This window comes from Coregonus clupeaformis, chromosome 16 (assembly GCF_020615455.1).
Source record: "Coregonus clupeaformis isolate EN_2021a chromosome 16, ASM2061545v1, whole genome shotgun sequence".
NCBI lineage: Eukaryota > Metazoa > Chordata > Actinopteri > Salmoniformes > Salmonidae > Coregonus > Coregonus clupeaformis.
The window spans coordinates 48,617,241-48,644,154 of record NC_059207.1 but is presented as its reverse complement, the minus strand read 5'-3'; the positions used below and the strand labels follow the sequence as shown (position 1 = coordinate 48,644,154).

Sequence of the window (26,914 nt, the reverse complement as noted above, 5' to 3'; positions counted from 1 at the left end):
AGACCTTAAGATGGTGCTTGCTGGTGTTAAAGGGTCATTAGGGCTTAGATGTGGACGGAGAGATGAGGGGGATTTTGCTGAGCAGTGAGCACACACACACATGCTTCTTATATAGGGTTATTCTGGATCTTGTTATGGGAACATAATCGAATGATGAAGTCTGCTGGGAGGAGAAGGGAACTGATTTCCTGTGAAGTCAATAAAGGCACCTCACTACGTCTCACAACATTGTCATAATGAAGTCTGCTTAGGCTCAGTTTTCAAAGGAACACACATGTGATGATGACAGCTTTAATCTTTCTATTCGACTTGTTCTTAATGAGGTGCTTTGTTACTGGTGTCACTCACAGAATAACTCTGGTGGTGAATCTAGCTATAAGACCATCTTTCATTTGTTATAGTCATACAGGCGGCAGGTAGCCTAGCGGTTAGAGTGTTGGGCCAGTAACCGAAAAGTCGCTGGTTCTAATACCCAAATACCTTGCTCAAGGGCACATCGACCGTTATATATATATATTTTTTTATATTCACCATATAAAAATATATATATAACGGTCGATGTGCCCTTGAGCAAGGCATTTTTCTATGCACCTATCCGGTGTATGTGATAATAAAACATCTTAGAAGGAGTGGAATAGAAATAGCTAGGGTAAGGCATTTCCCTTCTTAGTTTGGCATGGCAGGTTTTTAAAGAGCACTGGCACTGCAGTCAAAACTGGACAGCATCCCCCTAAATGTCACTAGAGCACTGTTAGGAAGCAGTGAAGAGAAACAACAAACAGGGGATGTAATGAACCAGAACACACATCTGACTTGAGGGGCTGACAGACACAGGTTGTGTCCCCTAAATGGCACCCTACTCTATATATAGTGCAATACTTCTGACCATTGCCTATAGGGCTCTGGTCAAATGTAGTGCACTCTATTGCGAATAGGATGCCATTTCGGACAGAAACCACATGACATGACCTTTACCAGAATGACTGTCTGTTTATTTTGGGACGCAGTAACAGACAATTGCCCTATAGGCAATGGTCAAAAGTATTGCACTATATATAGAGTAGGGTGACGTAGTTCCTCTATGCCAAAAGAGTCCATCTTTGAAACCAGTCTCTGTGTTGCCTCGGGTCGGGTTTTCGAGGCTACTACCCAAAGGGGACGGCTGGCTTGACACAGAGCCCCAGACAGACAAAGGTTGCGTCCCATATGTAGGTTGCGTCCCATATATCACGGCTTCAGTGGCAGTGATAGTTTCCATCTCAACTGTATAATGGAAAACGGAAAGCAGAAGAGCAGGGTCTATGATGTTTTCTTGATAATGAAATGTAAAAACTGAAAAACATTTAGTGAAGCGTACATCCTTCAGTTTACCGTGTGGTTGGGGAAAGCCTGTGTTGTTAGTCCAGGGAGAACGGCAGTGTTAATGGCACCCCAGGGACCTCTGTGATGGTAGGGCATGGGGAATGGGTGGAGAGGGGGGCATCAAAGAGAGAGAGAAAGATGGAGACAGCAGGGTGAGGGAGGAGAGGGGAGTTTGAGGGGGTGAGGAGGGGGAGAGAGACACGTACCGGTATGCAAGGTCTCTTTGCCCCCTGACAACACTCCTAGAGGCAGCGACCCAGTGGGGGTCAGTCCTTTGAGTGTCAGCACACTCTCACTCTCCTCCCTGAAGAAAGAAAGAGAGAAGGTGAGAGAGACACAAACACCTTAGAGATCTAACAAAGCTTTCAGTAACTACATATGTTAAAACACTCCTCATAGCGCCTGTAGCATCCCATGATATGGCGCAGTGGTCTAAGGCACTGCATCGCAGTGCTAACTGTGCCACTAGAGATCCTGGTTCGTATCCAGGCTCTGTCGCAGCCGGCCGCGACCGGGAGACTCATGGGCGGCGCACAATTGGCCAAGTGTCGTCCAGGGTAGGGGAGGGAATGGCCGGCAGGGATGTAGCTCAGTTGATAGAGCATGGCGTTTGCAACGCCAGGGTTGTGGGTTCAATTCCCACGGGGGGCCAGTATAAAAAAATATGTATTCACTAACTGTAAGTCGCTCTGGATAAGAGCGTCTGCTAAATGACTAAAATGTCAAATGTAAAATGTATATCTCTGTATATGCGCCACCGTGAAAAAGAGACTGCTCTATATAGAAATAGGCCTACATTGAGAACATACTTGAATTATAGGATCTCTGTGCTGAGCTACATCTCCCTTTCCCCATTGCATTTGTGTGGCAGGCTAATAACCACAGCATTAATCTGGAATCATGTCTAATGTCATTATGCAGCCTCACCGTGTGCTGCATCGTGACTCACGGTTGCCTGCTCATGAATCCTTATGGAAAAGCAGCACTGTGTTTTCAAAGACGACTTCACTGTGCACTTTCAAACTGACTTCACTCATTTCATAAACTAGACTCACTCTAGTCTCAATTAAAAATAGAGACTCTATTCCCATCCCCCTCTGCTCCATTCACTCCAAGTCTGACTTTCCCTTTTCAGTATGGTTTGGTCCAAAACGGCAACCTATTCCCTATAGTGACAACTTTTGACCAGAGCCATATGCCCCTCGGGAACCATTGGGCTCCCGAGTGGCGCAGTGGTCTAAGGCACTGCATCTCAGTGCTTGAGGCGTCACTACAGACCCCCTGGTTCGATTCCAGGCTGTATCACAACCGGCCATAATTGGGAGTCCCATAGGGCGGCGCACAATTGGCCCAGTGTCTTCCGGGTTTGGCCGGTGTAGGCCGTCATTGTAAATAAGAATTTGTTCTTAACTGACTTTCCAAGTTAAATAAAGGTAAAATAAATAAATAAATAAATAAATAAATATAAGGAATAGTGTGCCATTTGGGTCAGCCTTTATGCTGTCATGTGTGATGACGAGTGGGAGAGAGCGAAAGGCTTTTTCACCTGAGAACAGAGAAGACTCTGGCCATCTTCCCGATGGCTCGGATCTTGTTCCGGATCACCTCCTTGCGCACTGCTGGGATTCCACCGTCTTCTCATAAAATAAAACAATAAAATATTCTAAGCATTTGGTTGGGCATTATAATGCTTTCTACTGCTTGAAATAGTCCGAAAACATCATAGAGGAGAGGAAGGAGAAAAAATGAGATAAGGGAACAGAGGGAAGAAAGGAGAGTAAAGAGGAGAAAAGGAGGGAAGCAGAGGGGAACGAAGGAGAAGAAGAGGGAAGAGGATAAAGGAGAGGAGCGGAGTAAAGGAGAGGAGCGGAGTAAAGGAGAGGAGCGGAGTAAAGGAGAGGAGCGGAGTAAAGGAGAGGAGCGGAGTAAAGGAGAGGAGCGGAGTAAAGGAGAGGAGCGGAGTAAAGGAGAGGAGCGGAGTAAAGGAGAGGAGCGGAGTAAAGGAGAGGAGCGGAGTAAAGGAGAGGAGCGGAGTAAAGGAGAGGAGCGGAGTAAAGGAGAGGAGGGGAGTAAAGGAGAGGAGCGGAGTAAAGGAGAGGAGCGGAGTAAAGGAGAGGAGCGGAGTAAAGGAGAGGAGCGGAGTAAAGGAGAGGAGCGGAGTAAAGGAGAGGAGCGTACAGTGGAATGTCGAGTTGAGCGCCGTCAGATCTCTAGGGAGTCCTGAGATCTTCTAGATCATGAGAGAGACTGTCTGTGTGTGTGTGTCTGACAGAGCTGTTATGTCATTCTGTGGATAAACCAGCTTTAATGAAAAATTAAGCTACCAGCTTTACCTTCTTAACACTAGTGATAATGTGGAGTTGGGGGGGGGCTCATTCAATCCTGGCTGTTCGTCTTACCTTCACACAGGTCGTCTCCTTCTGACATGAGTTCATCATCCGAGCAGATGTTAAGCACATTCACCAGCATCTCTGTCACTGTGGGGAGAAGAGAGGTACCACCACAACTCAGGTAGCACCACCACCATCTTTTTGGGTGCAGACTATTGTTTTTTTTGTGGTTGCATTTTTAACACCAAAACACACCCGTCTCTTGCTACAATGTTCCAATGCTCATTCCTGGCATTCTACTGGCACGTTCTTCACTCTGACATAACACTGATATGGACGGGGAGCACATACATACCTTTTTCTCCAACAAAGGGCAGAGACCAGGTGAAGACGTCCATGAAGTTGGGCAGCCAGTAGGGGTGGGGGGAGCAGTTAAACTGCCGAATGTTCATCACATTGTTTTCATACTTTAATACAGCAGCTGGAAGTTGGAGCGAGATGTAAAGAACAAAAGAATGATCAAGTTAGCCACTCTGACTAACAGACTAAATGTATCACTGGCAAAAATACTAGCCAATTGTTGTCATATTTTGGGGACAGCCCAAGTGGACCTGGAGGGGCAGAAAGGCCAGACACAGAAGGGACAGGAATGTCAATCCCAGATTTCTGAAACCTGACCTGTGGGTGTATGCCAGCCAGCAGACAAAACAGCTATAGACCCATTTCCCGGCCCCGTCATGACAAGTTTGTTCACATGGAAGTGGATACGATCACATGCAACTTCAAATGCAGTTCATGCAAGTTAACAAACACGTAATCAGATGGTTATCATCTACAGTGAGGGAAAAAAGTATTTGATCCCCTGCTGATTTTGTATGTTTGCCCACTGACAAAGAAATGATCAATCTATATTTTTAATGGTATGTTTATTTGAACAGTGAGAGACAGAATAACAAGAAAAAAATCCAGAAAAACACATGTCAAAAATGTTATAAATTGATTTGCATTTTAAATGAGGGAAATAAGTATTTCACCCCCTCTCAATCAGAAAGATTTCTGGCTCCCAGGTGTCTTTTATACAGGTAACGAGCTGAGATTAGGAGCACACTCTTAAAGGGAGTGCTCCTAATCTCAGCTTGTTACCTGTATAAAAGACACCTGTCCACAGAAGCAATCAATCAATCAGATTCCAAACTCTCCACCATGGCCAAGACCAAAGAGCTCTCCAAGGATCAGGGACAAGATTGTAGCCCTACACAAGGCTGGAATGGGCTACAAGACCATCTCCAATCAGCTTGGTGAGAAGGTGACAACAGTTGGTGCGATTATTCGCAAATGGAAGAAACACAAAAGAACTGTCAATCTCCCTCGGCCTGGGGCTCCATGCAAGATCTCACCTCGTGGAGTTGCAATGATCATGAGAACGGTGAGGAATCAGCCCAGAACTACACGGGAGGATCTTGTCAATGATCTCAAGGCAGCTGGGACCATAGTCACCAAGAAAACAATTGGTAACACACTACGCCGTGAAGGACAGAAATCCTGCAGAGCTCAAGAAAGCACATATACATGCCCGTCTGAAGTTTGCCAATGAACATCTTAATGATTCAGAGGAGAACTGGGTGAAAGTGTTGTGGTCAGATGAGACCAAAATGGAGCTCTTTGGCATCAACTCAACTCGCCATGTTTGGAGGAGGAGGAATGCTGCCTATGACCCTAAGAACACCATCCCCACTGTCAAACATGGAGGTAGAAAATCTGTGGAGGGGAGCTGAAGGTTTGAGTTGCCAAACGTCAGCCTCGAAACCTTAATGACTTGGAGAAGATCTGCAAAGAGGAGTGGGACAAAATCCCTCCTGAGATGTGTGCAAACCTGGTGGCCAACTACAAGAAACATCTGACTTCTGTGATTGCCAAAAAGGGTTTTGCCACCAAGTACTAAGTCATGTTTTTGCAGAGGGGTCAAATACTTATTTCCCTCATTAAAATGCAAATCAATTTATAACATTTTTGACATGCGTTTCTCTGGATTTTTTTGTTGTTATTCTGTCTCTCACTGTTCAAATAAACCTACCATTAAAATTATAGACTGATCATTTCTTTGTCAGTGGGCAAAAGTACAAAATCAGCAGGGGATCAAATACTTTTTTCCCTCACTGTACAACATCGCAGATCTCTTCAAAAGGGTTAATTACCTAGCAAGCCAGCAACACAAGGTAAAATATCTCAAATAGAGATAGATAAAGCCAGAAGAATAATATACTTGTTGAACATAGCTATAGCCACCAGTCTTGAGTGTTTTCATTGTCTTCACTCACTCACAAGAAGTTTGTCAGGGTCCCGACATCAGAGATTTTTGATGTAGGGATGCGCGCATCACTCGAACGTGACGTTTGATGGTAAACAGAAATTGGCTCTATACAACAGCACAAAGGCACGTACTACACTATGCATAAAACACATCACGGTCATGATATAAAGAGTACACAAACCTTTGTTGTTGTATACATCTAGGTAATTTGGTGCTGAGAAGATTGTAATTAATGAAGGAAAGCCTGTAGTCTGGCTTTTTCTGTACATCCGGTACCTGGGACGAGACACAAAATTTAGTTTGAGAAAAAAAATTGTGAAGAGAGAGCAAAACTATTTTTTTTGTAAGGGCATACAAATGTAATGCACTGTACAACAGATTCCCCCGCTTCACATTTCTCAAAATAGTACAAAAATATATACAATAATTGAGCGATTCATTTAATTAATATGAATCGATTATTTTAAACAATCCTTTTTGAGAAATCGAATGATTCGCTTTGCCATTGTAGTAGTTAGGGTTCTGTTCAATCGCGGTGAATCGAATCATGGGAATCTAATAATAATTTGCGAATCGCAAACAGTGAAAGGAAAACATGTTAGCTGTAGCCTTATAGATTGTTGTCGCTGCAAAACTTATTTTGTAGAAACTTTAAATTGATTTGGACATGCAATGTATGGAGCATTGCACCAACTAGAAGTCAGCCTGAGGTAAACACTTCTAAAGGTATGATACAGTATATATACGGCCCTATAAAATCTGCGATTTTGAAAAGCATGCCAAGAGTAGTTTCTAAAGGTTATCCTTAAAAAAACAATTAAATGTTGAATGCAAAGTAGGCCTACCTTACAGAATGATATCATTATGATTTGTATCAATCGGGTGCGAATTTGTTTAACAAACTCTGCCATCATGTTAGAGAAACACAGCTAGCCTGAATTTCTGCTAATAGTAACACAATGGTCTCTTGCTAGGTGGCAGTTAAATTAAAGGGGTACTATAGAATAGGTACATTTCCTGAAGAAAATGAGTGTGCTTGCTTCAGCCATATTATTTGTATGGTAGTGGGAGATGTGTTAAATTTAGAATTCAAGCTAAATAGTTCAAGCAGAAACTGAAGCAGTTCAGTAAAGTATAGTAAGAATAGGTCTGATTACTTTAGTAGACTGCTATCATCAGCACATCAATTATTAAATATGGTAGATCTATGCATCTGTGACTAAAACTCAGCTGGGTTAGTGGATGTAGTGGGGTACCCTGACTGGGACTCAAACCCTTGTCCCTGTGACTGTCATTCCAAAACCATTATACTGTCATGATCCTCGCTATATGAGCAACGTTACAATTCCCACCAAGAGGCTTTACCCTCTGGCCTTTCACGCCAGCGACACGGTTTCGATTCCCTGCCCCGCCATTTGTTACATTTGTGCCAAAAGTGGGAAGGCGGCTGTGAGGGCATCGGAACGCATTGCCAGGATGTACTAGGGTGCTGAGTAGTCGAAGCGCGGGGACGTGCCTTCCCGTTCGGAAAAAGGGCAGTGTTGCTATATGAGCCACTTTACAATTCCTACCAAGTAGATTTACCCTATTGGTGCGATGTGTAGGGTGTTTGCCTTTCACGCCAGCAACCCAGGTTCTATTTCCTGCCTCGCCGTTCACTACAATACCAAAATGCTAAAATCTCTTGATGAGGTCGCTAAGTGCATTACTAAGGTTGTTTAATATTATTACAAGGGGTACTTGCTCGCCTCACAAAAAAATAAAAAATAATCTGTTATACAGTTAATTAAATGTATATGGTAAATGACTCTGTAAACAGTGAAACTTACCCTGCATCCTGTGCTTCGTGTGCTCTTATTACCGACAACAAGTTATTATTGATCAAAAAGTCACATACTGCCGGGTAACTGCAAAGCAAGAGAGAGAGAAAAAAACTGCCTATTAGAACAGCCAGAGGAGTGAGGTTAAAGCTTGTAAAAAAAATCTCGACCTCAGAGTCAGTCTGGCAACCATGCAGTGTGAGATATGACGGAAATTCTTTGAGGAACAGCGTGTTGCCATCAGAAGCATTTTCTGGCTGTTCTTTACTTTTGGAAATACATTTTGAATCCCTGTCAGTCTCTTGCTCTCTGGCCTGGGAGGTAGGGAGGGTTTAATTGAACCACTGAGGCCAGAGCAGAACTATGCCAGGGAGGGCTTTGGTATTTATGGACTCTTATAGCTGCTCCAGAGGCAGCCAGGAGGCCAGTAGGCCATGGCCATAGCCACAGGAGAGCAGACTTGGTGTGAATCCCAAATGGCACCCTATTCCCTAAACAGTGCACTACCTTGACCAGAGCGCTATGGGCCACAGCCAAAGGTAGTGCACTATATAGGCAATTTGGTGCCATTTGGGAAGTAGCCCATCTATGTGGCTGCTGGCTGCCTGGCTTTTACTTGGGTCTCTACAATGACCCCGCCAGCCTACTCCACCTCTCCCCTCCTCTCATCAAAGACTGCTCGGGCAATTAGCGGGCCACCTGCATTTGGTTAGCGTGGCACAAACCCATGCCATCTGGAAAAGTCAACAGTGGAAAGAGATATACAGTGCATTCAGACCCCTTCACTTTTTCCACATTTTGTTACATTACAGTCTTATTCAGAAATGGATTAAATAAATAAAAAATCCTCATCAATCTACACACAATACCCCATAATGACAAAGCAAAAACAGGTTTTGAGATGATTTTTTTTTACATAAGTATTCAGACCCTTTCCTATGAGACTAGAAATTGAGCTCAGGTGCATCCTGTTTCCATTGATCATCCTTGAGATGTTTCTACAACTTGATTGGAGTCCACCTGTGGTAAATTCAATTGGTTGGACATGATTTGGAAAGGCGCACACACACCTGTCTATATTAGGTTCCACACTTGACAGTGCATGTCAAAGCAAAAACCAAGCCTTGAGGTCGAAGGAATTGTCTATAGAGCTCCGAGATAGGATTGTGTCGAGGCACAGATCTGGGGAATGGTACAAAAACATATCTGCAGCATTGAAGGTCCCCAAGAACACAGTGGCCTCTATCATTCTTTAATGGAAGAAGTTTGGAACCACCAAGACTCTTCCTAGAGCTGGCCGCCTGGCCATACTGAGCGATCGGGGAGAAGGGCCAAAAGGCACCTAAAGGATCAAAAACAAGATTCTCTGGTCTGATGAAACCAAGATTGAACTCTTTAGCCTGAATGCCAAGAGTCACGTCTGGAGGAAACCAGGCACCGCTCATCATCTGGCAAATACCAACCCTACTTTGAAGCATGGTGGTGGTTGCATCATGCTGTGGGGATGTTTTACAGCAGCAGGGACTGGGAGACTAGTCAGGATGGAGGGAAAGATTAACAGAGCAAAGTACAGAGAGATCCTTGATGAAAACCTGCTCCAGAGCGCTCAGGACCTCAGACTGGGGCGAAGGTTCACCTTCCAACAGAACAACAACCCTAAGTACAGAGCCAAGACAACGCAGGAGTGGCTTCAGGACAAGTCTCAATGTCCTTGAGTGGCCCAGCCAGACCCCGGACTTGAACCCGACCGAACATCTCTGGAGAGACCTGAAAATAGCTGTGCAGCGACGCTCCCCATCCAACCTGACACAGCTTGAGAGGATCTGCAGAGAAGAATGGGAAAAACTACCCAAATACAGGTTTGCCAAGCTTGTACATTTACATTTTAGTAATTTAGCAGACGCTCTTATCCAGAGCGACTTACAGTTAGTGAATGCATACATGTTTTATTATTTTTATTTTTTATACTGGCCCCCCGTGGTAAACGAACCCACATCCCTGCCGGCCAAACCCTCCCCTACCTTGGACGATGCTGGACCAATTATGCGGCGCCCATGGGACTCCCGGTCGCGGCCGGCTGCGACAGAGCCTGGACTCGAACCAGGATCTCTAGTGGCACAGCTAGCACTGCGATGCAGTGCCTTAGACCACTGCGCCACTAGCGTTATACCCAAGAAGACTCAAGGCTGTAATCGCTGCCAAAGGTGCTTCAACAAAGTACTGAGTAAAGGGTCTGAATACTTATGTAAATGTAATCAGTTTTTTATTTTTTATACATTAGCAAACATTTCTAAAAACCTGTTTTTGCTTTGTCATTATGGGGTATTGTGTGTAGATTTATGCGGGAAAAGTTTTTTTTTTTTAAATCAATTTTAGAGTAAGGCTGTAACGTAGCAAAATGGGGAAAAGGTCAAGGGGTCTGAATACTTTCCGAATGCACTGTAGGCTAGTACAGCTGGGGAGACAATGGACAATGCACTGGCACTTTCTAGGGTCAATACCTTATAGTCCACTCCCAAACTGGACAGTGCAGGGGCCTATAGTGCAACACACTAAAACAAAGATCTATCCCTGGTGGGTCTCCAGTAGCTCTTCAAGTAGCAAACAGTATTATTTGACCTTATTGGCCAGTATTATTGGCCATATAACTACCTAAAACCTTGATATGGAGCAGGTAGCATACCTGAAAAAGTAGGAGCAGCCTCGCACAGAGTTGTGGTTGAAGTGTTCTGCTGTCTTCTCACTGCCGTAGTCCTCTCCTGGGTCAGCCCAGATCAGGTCACACATAGGGCCGAACGCTGGAGGCTCCTTAAACCTGTCTAACTGTGGAGCGCACAAACACACGCACAGCACCGTGAGCCACAGAAAGTTGTTTGATCACAGATTTTAAAAAGATCTACCAAATTCATCCAAATGTGGACTCCAAACACCACTTCCTAATCAGGTGCCAGGTGGACTTACTTTCCTAATGTCGTCTAGGCAGTTGATTTCTGGGGAGAGACCGCCGTGTACACACAGGAACTGTTGGTTGAGGAGAGCAGCGAGGGGCAGGCAGTCAAAGGCTTCCATGCAGGCATCATACACGCGCTCTGAGTACTTGATCTTACCTAAACATGGAAAACAAAAGATATGGTTCACTATTGCTTTCAGAGAGCATCTACTAGCGCTAGCTAAACACTTGATTAAATGAGGCAGTATCACATTAATTGTAACTAAGGTCAAGCTAAGCTTGGCTATATGCAAGGTTTTTTCTGCATAAGTGAAAGTTTAACAAATGTAAAAAAAAAAAAGAAATACAATTTTGGGATGGAAAAACACTTTCAGTGTAAACTTTAACAACTAAAACCATTTATGTAGAAAAAATAATGGACCTATATACACAGTGTATAAAACATTAGGAACACCATCCTAATATTAAGATGCACCCCCTTCTGCCCTATGAACAGCCTCAATTCGTCGAGCATGGACTCTACAAGGTGTCGAAAGTGTTCCACAGGGACTCCAATGCTTCCCACAGTTGTGTCAAATTGGCTGGATGTTCTTTGAGTGGTGGACCATTCTTTATTACACCCAGGAAACTGTTGAGCGTGAAAAACACAGCAGCGTTGCGGTTCTTGACACACTCAAACCGGTGCACCTGAATTCAGGAGTACTGATTTTATTATGTTTAAGAATAGAATTGCTGCACATTTTCTCTCAGCTCCATGGCAAAATGTGTAGAATTGCAGAAAGTTTGCTTTAAAACACCAAAACTCTCTCCACCGCCAAGATGGGGGCCTCAAAAATTGGGGCCCGTTGCCCCCGCCCACCACCTAAGCCCATTTTTGATCCAGAAAAACCCTGCATGCCAAAAGAACTGCTATGGAATCATCTCAATTAGCTACAGCCTGGGTTTTCAGAGGGTGTTGTTGTTTTGGTGTGGCCTTTAGTAGCAACAGCATGCCCATAGCGGCTCCCACATACAGTGGAGAAAAAAAGAAAATCCAGAAAATCACATTGTAGGATTTTTTATGAATTTATTTGCAAATTATGGTGGAAAATAAGTATTTGGTCAATAACAAAAGTTTCTCAATACTTTGTTATATACCCTTTGTTGGCAATGACACAGGTCAAACGTTTTCTGTAAGTCTTCACACACTGTTGCTGGTATTTTGGCCCATTCCTCCATGCAGATCTCCTCTAGAGCAGTGATGTTTTGGGGCTGTCGCTAGGCAACACGGACTTTCAACTCCCTCCAAATACTTTCTATGGGGTTGAGATCTGGAGACTGGCTAGGCCACTCCAGGACCTTGAAATGCTTCTTACGAAGCCACTCCTTCGTTGCCCGGGCGGTGTGTTTGGGATCATTGTCATGCTGAAAGACCCAGCCACGTTTCATCTTCAATGCCCTTGCTGATGGAAGGAGGTTTTCACTCAAAATCTCACGATACATGGCCCCATTCATTCTTTCCTTTACACGGATCAGTCGTCCTGGTCCCTTTGCAGAAAAACAGCCCCAAAGCATGATGTTTCGACCCCCATGCTTCACAGTAGGTATGGTGTTCTTTGGATGCAACTCAGCATTCTTTGTCCTCCAAACACGACGAGTTGAGTTTTTACCAAAAAGTTATATTTTGGTTTCATCTGACCATATGACATTCTCCCAATCCTCTTCTGGATCATCCAAATGCCTCTAGCAAACTTCAGACGGGCCTGGACATGTACTGGCTTAAGCAGGGGGACACGTCTGGCACTGCAGGATTTGAGTCCCTGGCGGCGTAGTGTGTTACTGATGGTAGGCTTTGTTACTTTGGTCCCAGCTCTCTGCAGGTCATTCACTAGGTCCCCCCGTGTGGTTCTGGGATTTTTGCTTACCGTTCTTGTGATCATTTTGACCCCACGGGGTGAGATCTTGCGTGGAGCCCCAGATCGAGGGAGATTATCAGTGGTCTTGTATGTCTTCCATTTCCTAATAATTGCTCCCACAGTTGATTTCTTCAAACCAAGCTGATTACCTATTGCAGATTCAGTCTTCCCAGCCTGGTGCAGGTCTACAATTTTGTTTCTGGTGTCCTTTGACAGCTCTTTGGTCTTGGCCATAGTGGAGTTTGGAGTGTGACCGTTTGAGGTTGTGGACAGGTGTCTTTTATACTGATAACAAGTTCAAACAGGTGCCATTAATACAGGTAACGAGTGGAGGACAGAGGAGCCTCTTAAAGAAGAAGTTACAGGTCTGTGAGAGCCAGAAATCTTGCTTGTTTGTAGGTGACCAAATACTTATTTTCCACCATAATTTGCAAATAAATTCATTAAAAATCCTACAATGTGATTTTCTGGATTTATTTTTCTCAATTTGTCTGTCATAGTTGACGTGTACCTATTATGAAACTTACAGGCCTCTCTCATCTTTTTAAGTGGGAGAACTTGCACAATTGGTGGCTGACTAAATACTTTTTTTCCCCACTGTATGTCATTTGGGCCTGGTAACCTATATATTTTCAACCAGTACCTCCACTGTTACTAGCTACTCCGCAGCGGATGTTGTCCTCCTAGGTGATTGCTTAAGCTTCTTTACTTCAGGCCTAATAGACAACTTTCATCAGATTGAGTGTAACTTGTCTTTCACAACACTGACCAGATGAAAGCCCCACCCGTGATAAGTTTAGGCCCCAAAACCACAGTCTGTCTTGGAGCATGGATTGTCCGCATCATGTTTGAAACTTCAAAAGACAAGATAATCCATCCACCTGACAGGTGTGGCATATCAAGAAACTGATTAAACATGGACATTACACAGGTGCACCTTGTGCTGGGGACAATAAAAGGCCACTCTAAAATGTGCAGTTTTGACACACAACACAATGCCACAGATGCCTCAAGTTTTGAAGGAGCGTGCAATTGGCATGCTGACTGCAGGAATGTTCACCAGAGCTGTTGCCATGAGAATTGAATGTTCATTTATCTACCATTAGTCGCCTCCAATGTCGTTTTAGAGAATTTGGCAGTACGTCCAACTCGCCTCACAACCACAGACCACGTGTAACCACGCCAGCCAAGGACCTCCACATCTGGCTTCTTCACCTGTGGGATCGTCCGAGACCAGTCACCCGGACAGCTGATGAAACAGAGCTGTATTTCTGTCTGTAATAAAGCCCTTTTGTGGGGAAAAACATATTCTGATTGGCTGGGCCTGGCTCCCAAGTTGGTGGGTCTATGCCCTCCCAGGCCCACCCATGGCTGCGCCCCTGCCCAGTCATGTGAAATCCATAGATTAGGGCCTAATTTACACTGCTCAAAAAAATAAAGGGAACACTTAAACAACACAATGTAACTCCTAGTCAATCACACTTCTGTGAAATCAAACTGTCCACTTAGGAAGCAACACTGATTGACAATAAATTGCACATGCTGTTGTGCAAATGGAATAGACAACAGGTGGAAATTATAGGCAATTAGCAAGACACCCCCAATAAAGGACTGGTTTTGCAGGTGGTGACCACAGACCACTTCTCAGTTCCTATGCTTCCTGGCTGATGTTTTGGTCACTTTTGAATGCTGGCGGTGCTTTCACTCTAGTGGTAGCATGAGACGGAGTCTACAACCCACACAAGTGGCTCAGGTAGTGCAGCTCATCCAGAATGGCACATCAATGCGAGCTGTGGCAAGAAGGTTTGCTGTGTCTGTCAGCGTAGTGTCCAGAGCATGAAGGCGCTACCAGGAGACAGGCCAGTACATCAGGAGACGTGGAGGAGGCCGTAGGAGGGCAACAACCCAGCAGCAGGACCGCTACCTCCGCCTTTGTGCAAAGGAGAGGAGGAGCACTGCCAGAGCCCTGCAAAATGACCTCCAGCAGGCCACAAATGTGCATGTGTCTTCTCAAACGGTCAGAAACAGACTCCATGAGGGTGGTATGAGGGCCCGACGTCCACAGGTGGGGGTTGTGCTTACAGCCCAACACCGTGCAGGACGTTTGGCATTTGCCAGAGAACACCAAGATTGGCAAATTCGCCACTGGCGCCCTGTGCTCTTCACAGATGAAAGCAGGTTCACACTGAGCACATGTGACAGACGTGACAGAGTCTGGAGACACCGTGGAGAACGTTCTGCTGCCTGCAACATCCTCCAGCATGACCTGTTTGGCGGTGGGTCAGTCATGGTGTGGCGTGGCATTTCTTTGGGGGGCCGCACAGCCCTCCATGTGCTCGCCAGAGGTAGCCTGACTGCCATTAGGTACCGAGATGAGATCCTCAGACCCCTTGTGAGACCATATGCTGGTGCGGTTGGCCCTGGGTTCCTCCTAATGCAAGACAATGCTAGACCTCATGTGGCTGGAGTGTGTCAGCAGTTCCTGCAAGAGGAAGGCATTGATGCTATGGACTGGCCCGCCTGTTCCCCCAGTTCTGAATCCAATTGAGCACATTTGGGACATCATGTCTCGCTCCATCCACCAACGCCACGTTGCACCACAGACTGTCCAGGAGTTGGCGGATGCTTTAGTCCAGGTCTGGGAGGAGATCCCTCAGGAGACCATCCGCCACCTCATCAGGAGCATGCCCAGGCGTTGTAGGGAGGTCATACAGGCACGTGGAGGCCACACACACTACTGAGCCTAATTTTGACTTGTTTTAAGGACATTACACCAAAGTTGGATCAGCCTGTAGTGTGGTTTTCCACTTTAATTTTGAGGGTGACTCCAAATCCAGACCTCCATGGGTTGATACATTTGATTTCCATTGATAATTTGTGTGATTTTGTGAAATATTATTTCATTCATTCAGATCTAGGATGTGTTATTTTAGTGTTCCCTTTATTTTTTTGAGCAGTGTATTTATTTCAATTGATTGATTTCCTTATATGAATTGTAACTCAGTAAAATCATTTATATTATATTTTTGTTCAGTATTGATGAGAGAAGGCTGGCCTAAGATAAACTGCTGAGCGCAAAATCACCCAGGCTGATTGAGTGAGCACAGCAAGAATACAAGACCATGGACAAAGAAAAAAAGAGTGCTCGAAGGGATAAGAGAGCGTTTGTCCAGGAATTGGCCAGTGAGGCAGAACAAGCTGCAGCAAGAGGAGAATTAAACACTGTATGCAAGATCACAAGACAGCTCTGTGGCCAAGTTAGCAACCACACAATGCCAGTCAAAGGTAAAATGTTAACAACATAAGAGGAACAAACTGCAAGATGGGTCCAGCACTTTGAAGAGGTCCTCAACTGGCCAAAGCCTAATGATCCAGCAGACCCACCACCCTCGGGTGAGATTGATGGTATTGACACTGGCCCACCAGTTGACGCAGAGGTCCAAGCAGCCATCAAGGCTATGAAGAGTGGCAAAGCACCAGGGATTGACTCTCAGCAGGCTGAGCTACTTAAAGCTGATGTCAACACAGCTACCAAGGTTCTGACTGATCTCTTTAGCAAGATCTGGGAGCACGATGTCATACCACAAGACTGGAGAAAAGGCCTTATCGTCAAACTGCCAAAGAAAGGAAACCTCAGCGAATGTGACAACTGGCGAGTTATAACACTCCTCTACACCCCCAGCAAAATCTTTTGCAGGATACTCCTCAAAAGGAGTGACACTGCAGTCGATAAACTCAGACAAGAACAAGCAGGATTTGCAAAGGACGAGGATGCATCAACCAGATCTTTCCCTGCACAACATCATCGAGCACTGCCTCGAGTGGAATGCACCCCTCTACATCAACTTTATTAATTTCAAGAAGGCATTCGATAGTGTTCACCGTGAGAGCTTATGGAGGATCCTTGGAGCCTACGGAAAACCACCCAAGATTGTCAACCTCATTGGGAATTTCTATGAACACTTTGAATATAGCATCTTCCTTGATAGTTCCCTCACAGAGTAATTTCAAGATAAGTCTGGTGTATGACAAGGCTGTATCCTCTCTCCAGTCCTTTTTCTTGTTACCATGGACTGTGTAATGCATCAAACAACATCTGACCATGCCCGAGGAATCCAGTGGACCCTCTTCTCCCATCAGAAGGACCTCAACTTTGCTGATGATCTGATCTCTATATCATCCTCCAGGAGAAGTCAGACTCAGCATGTATGCTAAACAGACTGTTCTCCATATCAACATTCAGAAGACCCAAGCCATGTGCATTAATACACCACCAACACCTCCAATGACCATCGATGGAGAGGCACTTGAATATCTTGAGAACATCACCTACCTTGGAAGCCTAATCAGCAGCGACAAAACTGCACATTTTAGAGTGGCCTTTTATTGTCCCCAGCACAAGGTGCACCTGTGTAATGATCATGCTGTTTAATCAGCTTCTTGATATGCCACACCTGTCAGGTGGATGGATTATCTTGGCAAAGGAGATATTCTCACTAACAGGGATGTAAACAGATTTGTGCACAACATTTGAGAGAAATAAGCTTTTTGTGCATATGGAACATTTATTTTATTCAGCTCATGAAACATGGGACCAACACTTTCCATGTTGCATTTATATTTTTGTTCAGTATAAAATGCTTAGTGCTTAGTCCTTCAGAGCTCAAGGAAAGCAAGATAATCTGTGAGTCCCTGGGGTGAGGTAGGGAAGGGAGAGAGCACCGCACCACACTCCTTCTTTTGGCCTTCAGGGTTTGAAATCAGTTAGTATGGAACTCATGCTTCCTGATTTGGTTAAAATGTTCAGAGGCCTTTCTAGCAACACATAAGTTAATTTATAAGTCTTGCAATAGCCTTACACAAACCCAAAGGCCGAAGAACCAACCAAAACAAAAACAGTCAAACAGCAAGCCTCTGAAATACTAGGGCTAGGCAATAGCCTAGCTAATTTAATCTACAGCTAAAGATGTGGCCGATCAAGTAAAAAACCCATTTATCTGCCCAAGGTGCATAAGGACCCAGAGCTAAACTGTTGTCAGTTACATGAACTCCTGGCTGCGTAAGAAGGAGAGATAATAAGGTCCTGACAGATGGGATGGACCAGGGTGGATCAGTGCTCAACGGTTAGGCTCAGTCTGCGTCCCAAACGGTACCCTATTCCCTTTATAGTGGCCTACTTTTGACCAGGACCCATAGGGCTCTGGTCAAAAGTAGTGCACTATATAAGTAATAGGATGCCATTTAGGACACACCCTGTGTCTTAGACCTGTCGATTCTCAAAACGCCTGAGAAACATACAGGCACACACACTCTCTGGTGGTGTTCCGGGTCATCTTTTTCAGATTATCAGATCTCACAACACCTGGAGAAATGTTTTAGCATCGCAGGAACCACATTAACATGACATAGAAATCTTCGAAGATGTGCAGGGTGACTGCTAAAAGACGACCTGGAACACCACCTAAATCTAAAGCAGGAGGGGAGCAGTCTATTTTTACACTTTGTTTACTTTCATCCTGAAGAAAAGAGCAACACTTATCAGTCGTGCCATCTGCTGCTTATGCTAATTGCCTCGGTCAGCCTAGCGCTTCTCAATTAGTTTAAATGCATGCTAATGCATGCATTCATTATAAACAAATTAGACTGAAGCATCTTTCTTTCCAATAGGTTCTTTCCATTCAAATGCTGTTTGGCAATGTTGCTGCTGTCTCTCCTGTCGTGCCAAAGTAAGGTTTGTTTCTTTGTCGATATTTGCATACTAATGCCTCACACCTGTGCTGCCACTTGAATGCACAGTGGTAAGTGTTCACACACACATACCCATACCCATGCACAAACACACACACCTCGTGGGTGTGTCAGCTCTCTTTAATTGTGTGTAACTGTCTGAATAACATCATCAGCATGGCTGGCTGCTCTCCATGCCTCAGCAGCTCATCGTCTATCTGCACCATGAAGAGGAGAGGTGGTCTCTATGCATGATGGATAAAGACATCTGAATGATGAGACGTTACTATTGGGAACCATGACTGACAGGCTTCCTGATCCTGATGTGTCACAGCAGAGGGAGGCTGTTCAATCAGGGAGAGACAGCCACCGGGCACAGGCAGGGAGGGGTCTGTCTGTCTGTCTGTCTCTTTGTGCCTGTGTGTGTGTGTGACTCCGTCTCTATCGGAGTGACTCCGTCTCTGTCTTGAGTGTCTGTTTATCTCTTGGTTTGTCTCTGTCTGTCACTGAACGGTTGCCAAGCTCATCAGCCACAAATACTACTGCTCTATAATAAGAGCATCAATAAGCCACAGAGCTAGGTGGAAGAATGTCCCCTTCAAGTATGTACTTTATGTCTGTTTGCAGAGTAGTGCCTGCTTCTCTAGGTTGCAGAGGGCTTTTGATTTCTAAGTAGTACCCTACGGTGTTGCATCACATTAGGCTTGCCCTCATTGGCGTGACATGCCATGCTGCAGGGACAGTATACTTACATTCCTGTTTGAAGGTGAAGTACTCTGTGAGGTGCCGGCACTCGTGGTTCCCTCGCAGGAGGAAGAGTGTGGTCGGGTGATTGATCTTGAGTGACCAGAGGTACAGCACACACTGTGAGAGGAGAGAGAGAGAGAGTGAGTGAGGGACACAGGGCAACCACGGCACGAAAGTCAAGCACACAACCCCAACATAGATCCTCAATGATCAACATTCATTATAAATCACAAATCTCTATAAAAAAATAAACGTTTACATTCTGTTGAGGCTGAGAAGGTCAAAAACCACTAAATGATAGAAGAACTACAGGACCAGGCCCCCCAAATTGTAAGGATGAGGAGAATTGTCAACTGCAACCGGTGGGTTAAAACAGTCCCAGCCAAAGGTTTGCCTACACCTCTTCAACCAACCAGATGGCCTGTGTACACGGCAAAAATAAAAACTATGAAACAGCGCATTAAAACTGGGGCCGTATGCACAATTGGTCGTAAGTGCTGAGAATAAAGACTTTACTCCTACTCTTATGGGTAAAAATAAAAATGAAACATTAAGCCTCTTTAGTCATAAGAGTCCCATCTAGGCAACAGATACTGTATTTAGGACACCTCATGAGCTGTCCTAACCAGTTAAGAGTTACTGTACCAGCCGGTGTCTTGATAATAGAAAAATGCAGCGAGTCAGTGGTTCTTGTGCCATATGCAATTGCTTTGGAGTTGTTAAAGGGCCAATTTAGCCATATATATCTCAATATCAAATCATTTCTGGGTAACAATTAAGTACCTTACTGTTATTTTTTAAAAATTAAAATGGTTAAAAGTAAATACAAATAGCTTCTTGGCAAAGAGCAATTTCTTAAGCAAAAATTTTGCTACACACGGGAAGAGGACTCCTACGGGTCTTGCGGGTCCTGCGGAATTCCGGCAGGAATGGGAGTGAAGTTCTAAAGTTAAGTTCAGGACAGGAGCAACAGTCCACAAGAACAGGCATTACAGGAATAGATCAACTGGGGGGCGATTGGGGGTTAATATAGTTTACTTAATACAAATCTATAAAATAATTAATGGTCATTTACCCCCTCCATTGGCTCACTCTCTCGCCGAGTCACTACTTTACCTCAGATGCACGCAGAGACGTACACAATTACACATGTCCATGAGTTCATTCAACTCTGGGTAAGTACAAGGGCGGTCAAAATGTGGTTATCAGTTGTGTACAGGCAACTGTCTCGGGAGCGCTGAGCAGCATCCAAACGGAGCAGTTGCTAGGCCACTCACACGCAGAGCGGCTGTATTGCATTAGTGGAAACCAAGACTTCTCAGGGCACATCTGCCAGTTCTGACTAGCAGAAGTTACTTTTCATAGCAGGTTAGAGGAATTAACGTGGCAGTTTGGGATAATTAGGTTAAGGTTAGGAAAAGGGTTAGCAAAAATGCTAAAATTGTCCCCGATGCGACTCGAACATATCTAGCTACAACCAAGCTGCACATATAAATTAGCACGGGACGAGTGACTTTTAATCGGGATGGGACAGACAAGTACGGGAAAAAGTTCGACAAGACGGACAGGAATTAATTTTCACTCCTGTGTCAACCTCTGGGAGTTGTCTGAATGACTAGGACCTTTTCTGCACTGCTTTGTGGATACAGGCCCAGATCTCCTCTGAAAAGCAACAACAGACTAGTCATTCTCTCCCCATTTAGGGCTCTCAATGGGGGAGGATAAAAAAACACCAGATTCAATCTAAATTAATTTATCCTCAGACACTCTTTGATGCAGGACCCAAATAGAGTTCGGGCCGCATTTAATGTGTGATGACAATATGAAAAGCGGGCTGCATTTACAATCCAAATGAGATTGCTTCCCCTTCCACTTTCCAGCCTCAGACGACAGACAGACAAGGTAGCAGCACTCATTAGTCTCCACTTGGCTTGCCACTCTGTCTCCCTCTATCTCAGCCCCCTCACTTTTCCTCCTCTACTATAAAATACAGCCAGGCAGGAACACAACCAGAGCCCTACATTAAGTCCTGAGAACAGGATGCCAAGGTAACCAAGGCCAGCAGGTGTGCATTCAAATAACACACCAATAACAAACAAAAGAGGAGTGGGCATTGTGCTACCCATGAATCCTGAGTTCTAGGAAGGATGGGGTGTTTTGGAGCTGAGACGTGCAGGTAGGGACTTGGGACTGGTAACCTGAGCGCCAGTCTGTTTGTGCCATCATCATGCCAACTCCTTGTCATTCTTTGGCATGTGAAACATGGCTTAACAATGAGGGCAATGGAGTTGGCAAGAACACAAACCAATCTGGCAGCAGACTAGGGGACTGCTGACCATGGGGAGAGGTTCAGGCCAGGGAGGGAGCCAGGGTGAGGAGAGAGGCAGTTTAGAGTCAGTGAAAGGACCTCTAGTGTGAGTGAGGGGATTTGAGTGGAGTGCCTCTGGTTGAAGGGCGATTTAATGAGAAGACCCCCCCCACCCCACCCCCCACCCCCAGACTGCCTGCTGGATTGTTGAGCCGAGTTGAGCGGGGGAGGCAGACAAAGGCAGCAGAACAGTATGTTGTGTGTCAGACACAAGTGGCTGCTACCTCCCTCGCCTCAAAACACACACACTTCACTTCAGCCCGAGACAGCCGTGTGCTGCCTGGGGGTGGCTGGAGGCTGGGAGGGGTCCATAGGTTAGAGCACTTTCCTGGATCAAAGAGGGAGAAAGGAGTGAGGAGGCAGAGAGGCAAAGAAGGGCCAACAGGAGAATAAAATGGATGGCTCACACTTGCTCAATTTAGACCAAGCAAATTGCTGGCCTGAAATGGTAATGCTACCTACCTTCTACGAAAGGATAAAGTCAATCTTTCCGTTACCAAGGTAACCACATTGAGATCCACTTTCCTTGTATAGACTATCCTCCTCTGTGTGCGATTCCAGAATGGCTCGGTGTTCATGGCCATAGGGAACTGGAACACAGGTTTCTGAGCCCAGTTCCACTAAATCTCAATCAATCTGGGTGTACAGTGGAGAGGAGAAGGAATTGCCTGGGGGATGTGGGGGTTAGGGTGCCTGGCTGCTTTAATCCAGAGCCCATTGGGAGGTTTACTAAGGTGGATGGAGATTCATTCAGTGGAGCAGATACAAGTACCTGCCAAAATAAAGAACATACCAACAAGTGCCTTAATAGGGCGTTGGGGCACCACAAGCCAGAACAGCTTTAATGCACCTTGGCATTGATTCTACAAGTGTCTTGAACTCTATGCGACACCATTCTTCCACAAGAAATTCCATCATTTGGTGTTTTGTTGATGGAAAACGCTGTCTCATGCGCCACTCCAGAATCTCCCATATGTGTTCAATTGGGTTGAGATCTGGTGACTGAGACAGTCATGGCATATGGTTTACATAGTTTTCACGCTCATCAAACCATTCAGTGACCATTCGTGCCCTGTGGATGGGGGCATTGTCATCCTATGGGGGCATAGCCATGGTAGCCAAAATAATGGACTGCCCAGTATTTTTATATGACCCTAAGCATGATGGGATGTTAATTGTTTAAATTAACACAGGAACCACACCTGTATGGAAGCACCTGCTTTCAATATACTTTGTAACCTTAATTTACTAAAATGTCCATTATTTTGGCAGTTACCTGTAGATCTCACCATGTGTCTCCCTATTCCATATGTAGTGCACTACTTTTGACCAGGGCTCATAGGGCTCTGGTCAAAAGTAGTGCACTACATAGGGAAAATGGGTGCCATTGGGATGCATCCACCCATAAATCCAGTGAGTTATGCTGTCGTCCACCTCTGGCCCACGTCCAATGGTAGATGTCATTCCTGGCCTAGTCAACACACTGGTTTAATTTACGCAGCACATCAAAGAGAGCTGCTCTCTGCCAGTCCTTCTAGGAGGGCAAGGCACTGGCAGTACCCTCCTCCTTACCCCTAGACTAAGGCACAGTAGGTCATCGTACTAGCCTATATTTGATGTGTAACAGAGAGCACATGGAGTCATTTCATTCTTGTTAATTTAACCAGGATAGTCCACTAAGTAACACTTGCCACTGTTAGGGCCCTATAAAATCTGTGTTGCAGAGAACGTGGAGGGAATCACAGAATCCAGACATTAAAACTGAATTTTAACTTTGTAGAAAATTCATTAATTTGCCCAAAATTATCATAAAACATGTACAAAATGCATCAGTGATTCGTATTTTACTTCACTTTCTGAAGAGGCAACGGCACAGGAATGCCCCAGTCTGTGTGTGCGTGTTTGTCTACCACTTTCTGTAGCCTATAGCGATAATACTAATGTAATGACAATCGTCTTTTGGTAGATGGAAAGGTTCCCAAAAAGCTTCTCAATTAAATTTTAACTACAAATTAACCTATGCCTACCTGGCAGAATGATATCATTATTTGCATCAATCCACTGGCCATTTGTTTTTCAAACTCTGCAATCGCGAGCGCTACAGAAACACTGCTAACCAAACAGTCTCTGGCTGGCGCTCAGTTGCATTAAAGGTTAACTACACCCAAAATTAAAAATGTCTTAGATTTTTCCCAGACCTCAAAAGTGGTCTCCTGATGTGGTTTAAGCATTGTTGTGGACATCCAATTGTGTTGTTTGTTTTTCTATTGAAGTGTGATTTTGAGAGTGAAAACCTGAAAATGTGGGAAAAAACAAAACGGAATCGTCAAAATATAATAGATTTTATAGGGCCTTACACAGTTTCCCTGGGAGTAAAGTGAAAATAAACACCTAACAATGCAGGCTTGACTACACGGTAAGCGTTTATAAAACTTTTTGGTGAGTGAAATTAGCCTTGATTTTTACAGGCACATCACTCCATTGAGCTTCCAGAGGAGTAATGGATGGACATTAGGCTACCTATTCCCTGTGAGTCCTGCCTGGTTATGAGGGGAAGAGAAGAGAACATTTCACCTAGAATAGTTGATCAATGGCCCAGGAGTCACCTGTCATTCCCTATGCTCTTTCACCGACACCTTTTCATCTGTGACATTTCACCTACCGCCTCCCATCAAAAGCCCCCCCAGAACCACAGACAAAGCTGGTTGATGCTTAGCCCAGTTAGCCGTCCAGGCCCTATGGCCGTTGACTCTTCTATTCAACCGCCTTATCCCTATGGCCCTTTTCGCTCCTCCATTCAACCCCCTTAGCCCTATAGCCCCATCAGCTCTTCCATTCAACACCCACAGGTCAAAACTCAGCCAGCCCAGTTCTGCACCCTGAGGACCAGTCAAGCTCTGCTGTAGTGTTGTCATGATAGCAGAATTTTTTCTTCGATACCAGGTTTAGTATCACGATACTCGATACCATTACGATACTTGACACCAAAACGGTACCACGGCAACAAACAAAAAAAACCTGGCTTATTAGCCAAAGTCACAGAATGGTGCTTGATCCAGACAGATCTTTTGAGTTCAATATCATTACATTTGAAATGTTTGATTTTTGAATGTATGCATTAATTAATCATACAATCAATATGACTGTTGTTTACCAATCTAACTACATAACGGTAATCATTTATTTGAATGGTAAATCTCTATTTATGAACTGGGTAGATGTAGCCTAGCCTAGGCCTCTTCACAATACAGGTGATTGCATATTCAATAGGAGTGTGTGCATGTATTGAGTTATTGAGCTCGTTTTGGCTGATTTCAATTTGGCTACAGATGAAAAAACAATCCGTTTCCTTTCCATTTGGGACTTATTTATTATACTGATCAACATTTGCATAGAAGAAGCAATCTCTTATTTTATAAAAGTGTGAGCTGTCTCTTAGCCCCATTATGTCATTCACACGCGGTCAGTTCAAGGCTCGGACAAAGATATTCTTGACTGGTAGAGACGTGAGGCGGGGGAGACTAACTGAATGAATAAAGTTTTTGGTAACAATCAGCTTTAAAAATCAGCAATATTTTACGTTACTACAAGGTACTAGGGTAGTGAATTGATGTTAGCTTCAGCTGTATGCAAGAAAAGAAAGTTAGCCTACAAAGCTGGATGTTACCCGTATTGTCTTGCATTGTTAAGTGTTCTAGCCTGTAACGGATATGCTTTGTGAACAGTAATTCCGTTTTTGAAAAAATGACATGCAGTGTTGCATTATTCAAGTGTGTTAGCTTCTGAGCAGAAAAGAGGTGAATGTGAATCAGCCCAGACTCCCAGTGAGTGCAGTGGTTCATCAGGAGAGGCTAGAGCTAGTAATGAGTAAGAGCAGGAGGCACGGTGCGCTCGCTAGGGCTGAATATTTTCAAAATGTTCCACCCCGACAATAAATCACTTTTCTCCCGGGTAACACGCTATTTCTCGCCAAAACCCGAAGTGTCATTGAAAAGCATTATAAAGCATATAAATAAGCCTATGTCTGGATTTGATTAGAGCTTTGATCGAAAATTCAAGTCTGATGCTACCTGAGCCTGATGAGCCCTACATTAAAGACATTTTATGAGCCCAACATTAAAAATACATTTAATGAGCCCAAGCCCAAAAAAGCCCAAATGATTGTGCCGTTATCCAATACATATCTGATATAGGCTACTGCACATTACACACAACAGAAAAACATAACAGCCTTATAGATGTAGCTAGCTATATGCTCTTGGGTAAATTAATTAAACTAGCTCCAGTAGATTAATCTTTTTGAGCGAGAACTGTTTTACTGTACTGTATTATACTGCATTATGCACATCGGACTGGAATTATGCACATCGTTCAAACCATGCTAAAGCAGGGAGAGAACATGGTATTCTGGTGCAGCACATGCGACCTACAAAGTTATAGGCGAGCTAATTTTATTGAATAGGGCTTATTTGTATAATTAGTAGGCTGACACCTTTCATAATATTTCCCCTAATGTTATTAGCCTAGTAGGCTCTTTCGCTCTCTATTGTTGCTTCATTCCTTCATCGCTTTCAACAGTTAAATGAAATAAGTTTTGTTGTCCTTATCTTCATCATTCTAATGACATCATTGAATATTATAGGACTAGAATAAGATTCAGAAGGCTTTCACTTCTCTTCACGAAGATTGAATTGTTATGGGTCTGAATAAATAACTGCTATAGCATACCGCCATCGCGCGTTCGCTCTTCTTTCAAACTACCCGTGATTTCTATTGACTGCTGTATTTAACATTCAGCAAACAAGAGCTTGCGTACCTCTTCGAGTCTATTGGTATAATAAAATAAAAAATGATGTCCAGCAAGGTATTCTAGTCTAGCTTTTCCTGCATGGGACTTCAAGAGCTAAGGAGAGTTTTTTAAGGAGAGAGGCCAGCGGAGCACATGTACGTTCGTATTGCGCAAGAGACAGAGGCTATAAGTTAGAAGCTTATTATGCACAACCAATCTTTTCTATTTTTTATTTAACCAGGTAGGCCAGTTGAGAACAAGTTCTCATTTACAACTGCGACCTGGCCAAGATAAAGCAAAGCAGTGCGATAAAAAACAACACAGAGTTACATATGGGGTAAACAAAACAAAGTCAAAAATACAACAGAAAATATATATACAGTGTGTGTAAATGTAGCAAGTTATGGAGGTAAGGCAATAAATAGGCCATAGTGCAAAATAATTACAATTTAGTATTAACACTGGAATGATAGATGTGCAATTAGCTAACTATAAGGCTAATACTGCATTTAATGTATTGCCTGGAAGAGGTAGGCTGGGACATCTATATATAGGGCTACACAGTATATCAACTAGAACAGGATTATCTATTTTGGATGCAATTTGAATGGAATT

At 44.3% G+C, this 26,914-nt stretch overlaps 1 protein-coding gene across 5 annotated transcripts in view; it reads right to left on the bottom strand.

The window, feature by feature from the left end:
- LOC121585043 (serine/threonine-protein phosphatase 2B catalytic subunit gamma isoform) overlaps positions 1-26,914 on the bottom strand; it is a 68,165-nt gene that overhangs the window by 5,273 nt on the left and 35,978 nt on the right. For 3 of the 5 annotated variants that reach the window (XM_041901378.2, XM_041901380.2, XM_041901381.2), the window contains exons 4-12: positions 19,148-19,259; positions 10,785-10,930; positions 10,507-10,646; positions 7,833-7,910; positions 6,185-6,279; positions 4,048-4,173; positions 3,762-3,839; positions 2,909-2,999; positions 1,569-1,666 (exon numbers count right to left, since the gene is read on the bottom strand). In XM_041901378.2, coding sequence (XP_041757312.1) covers positions 1,569-1,666; positions 2,909-2,999; positions 3,762-3,839; positions 4,048-4,173; positions 6,185-6,279; positions 7,833-7,910; positions 10,507-10,646; positions 10,785-10,930; positions 19,148-19,259 — 964 coding nt within the window. The remainder of the gene's footprint in view (positions 1-1,568; positions 1,667-2,908; positions 3,000-3,761; positions 3,840-4,047; positions 4,174-6,184; positions 6,280-7,832; positions 7,911-10,506; positions 10,647-10,784; positions 10,931-19,147; positions 19,260-26,914) is intronic. The other 2 variants (XM_041901379.2, XM_041901382.2) reach the window with 1 other exon arrangement.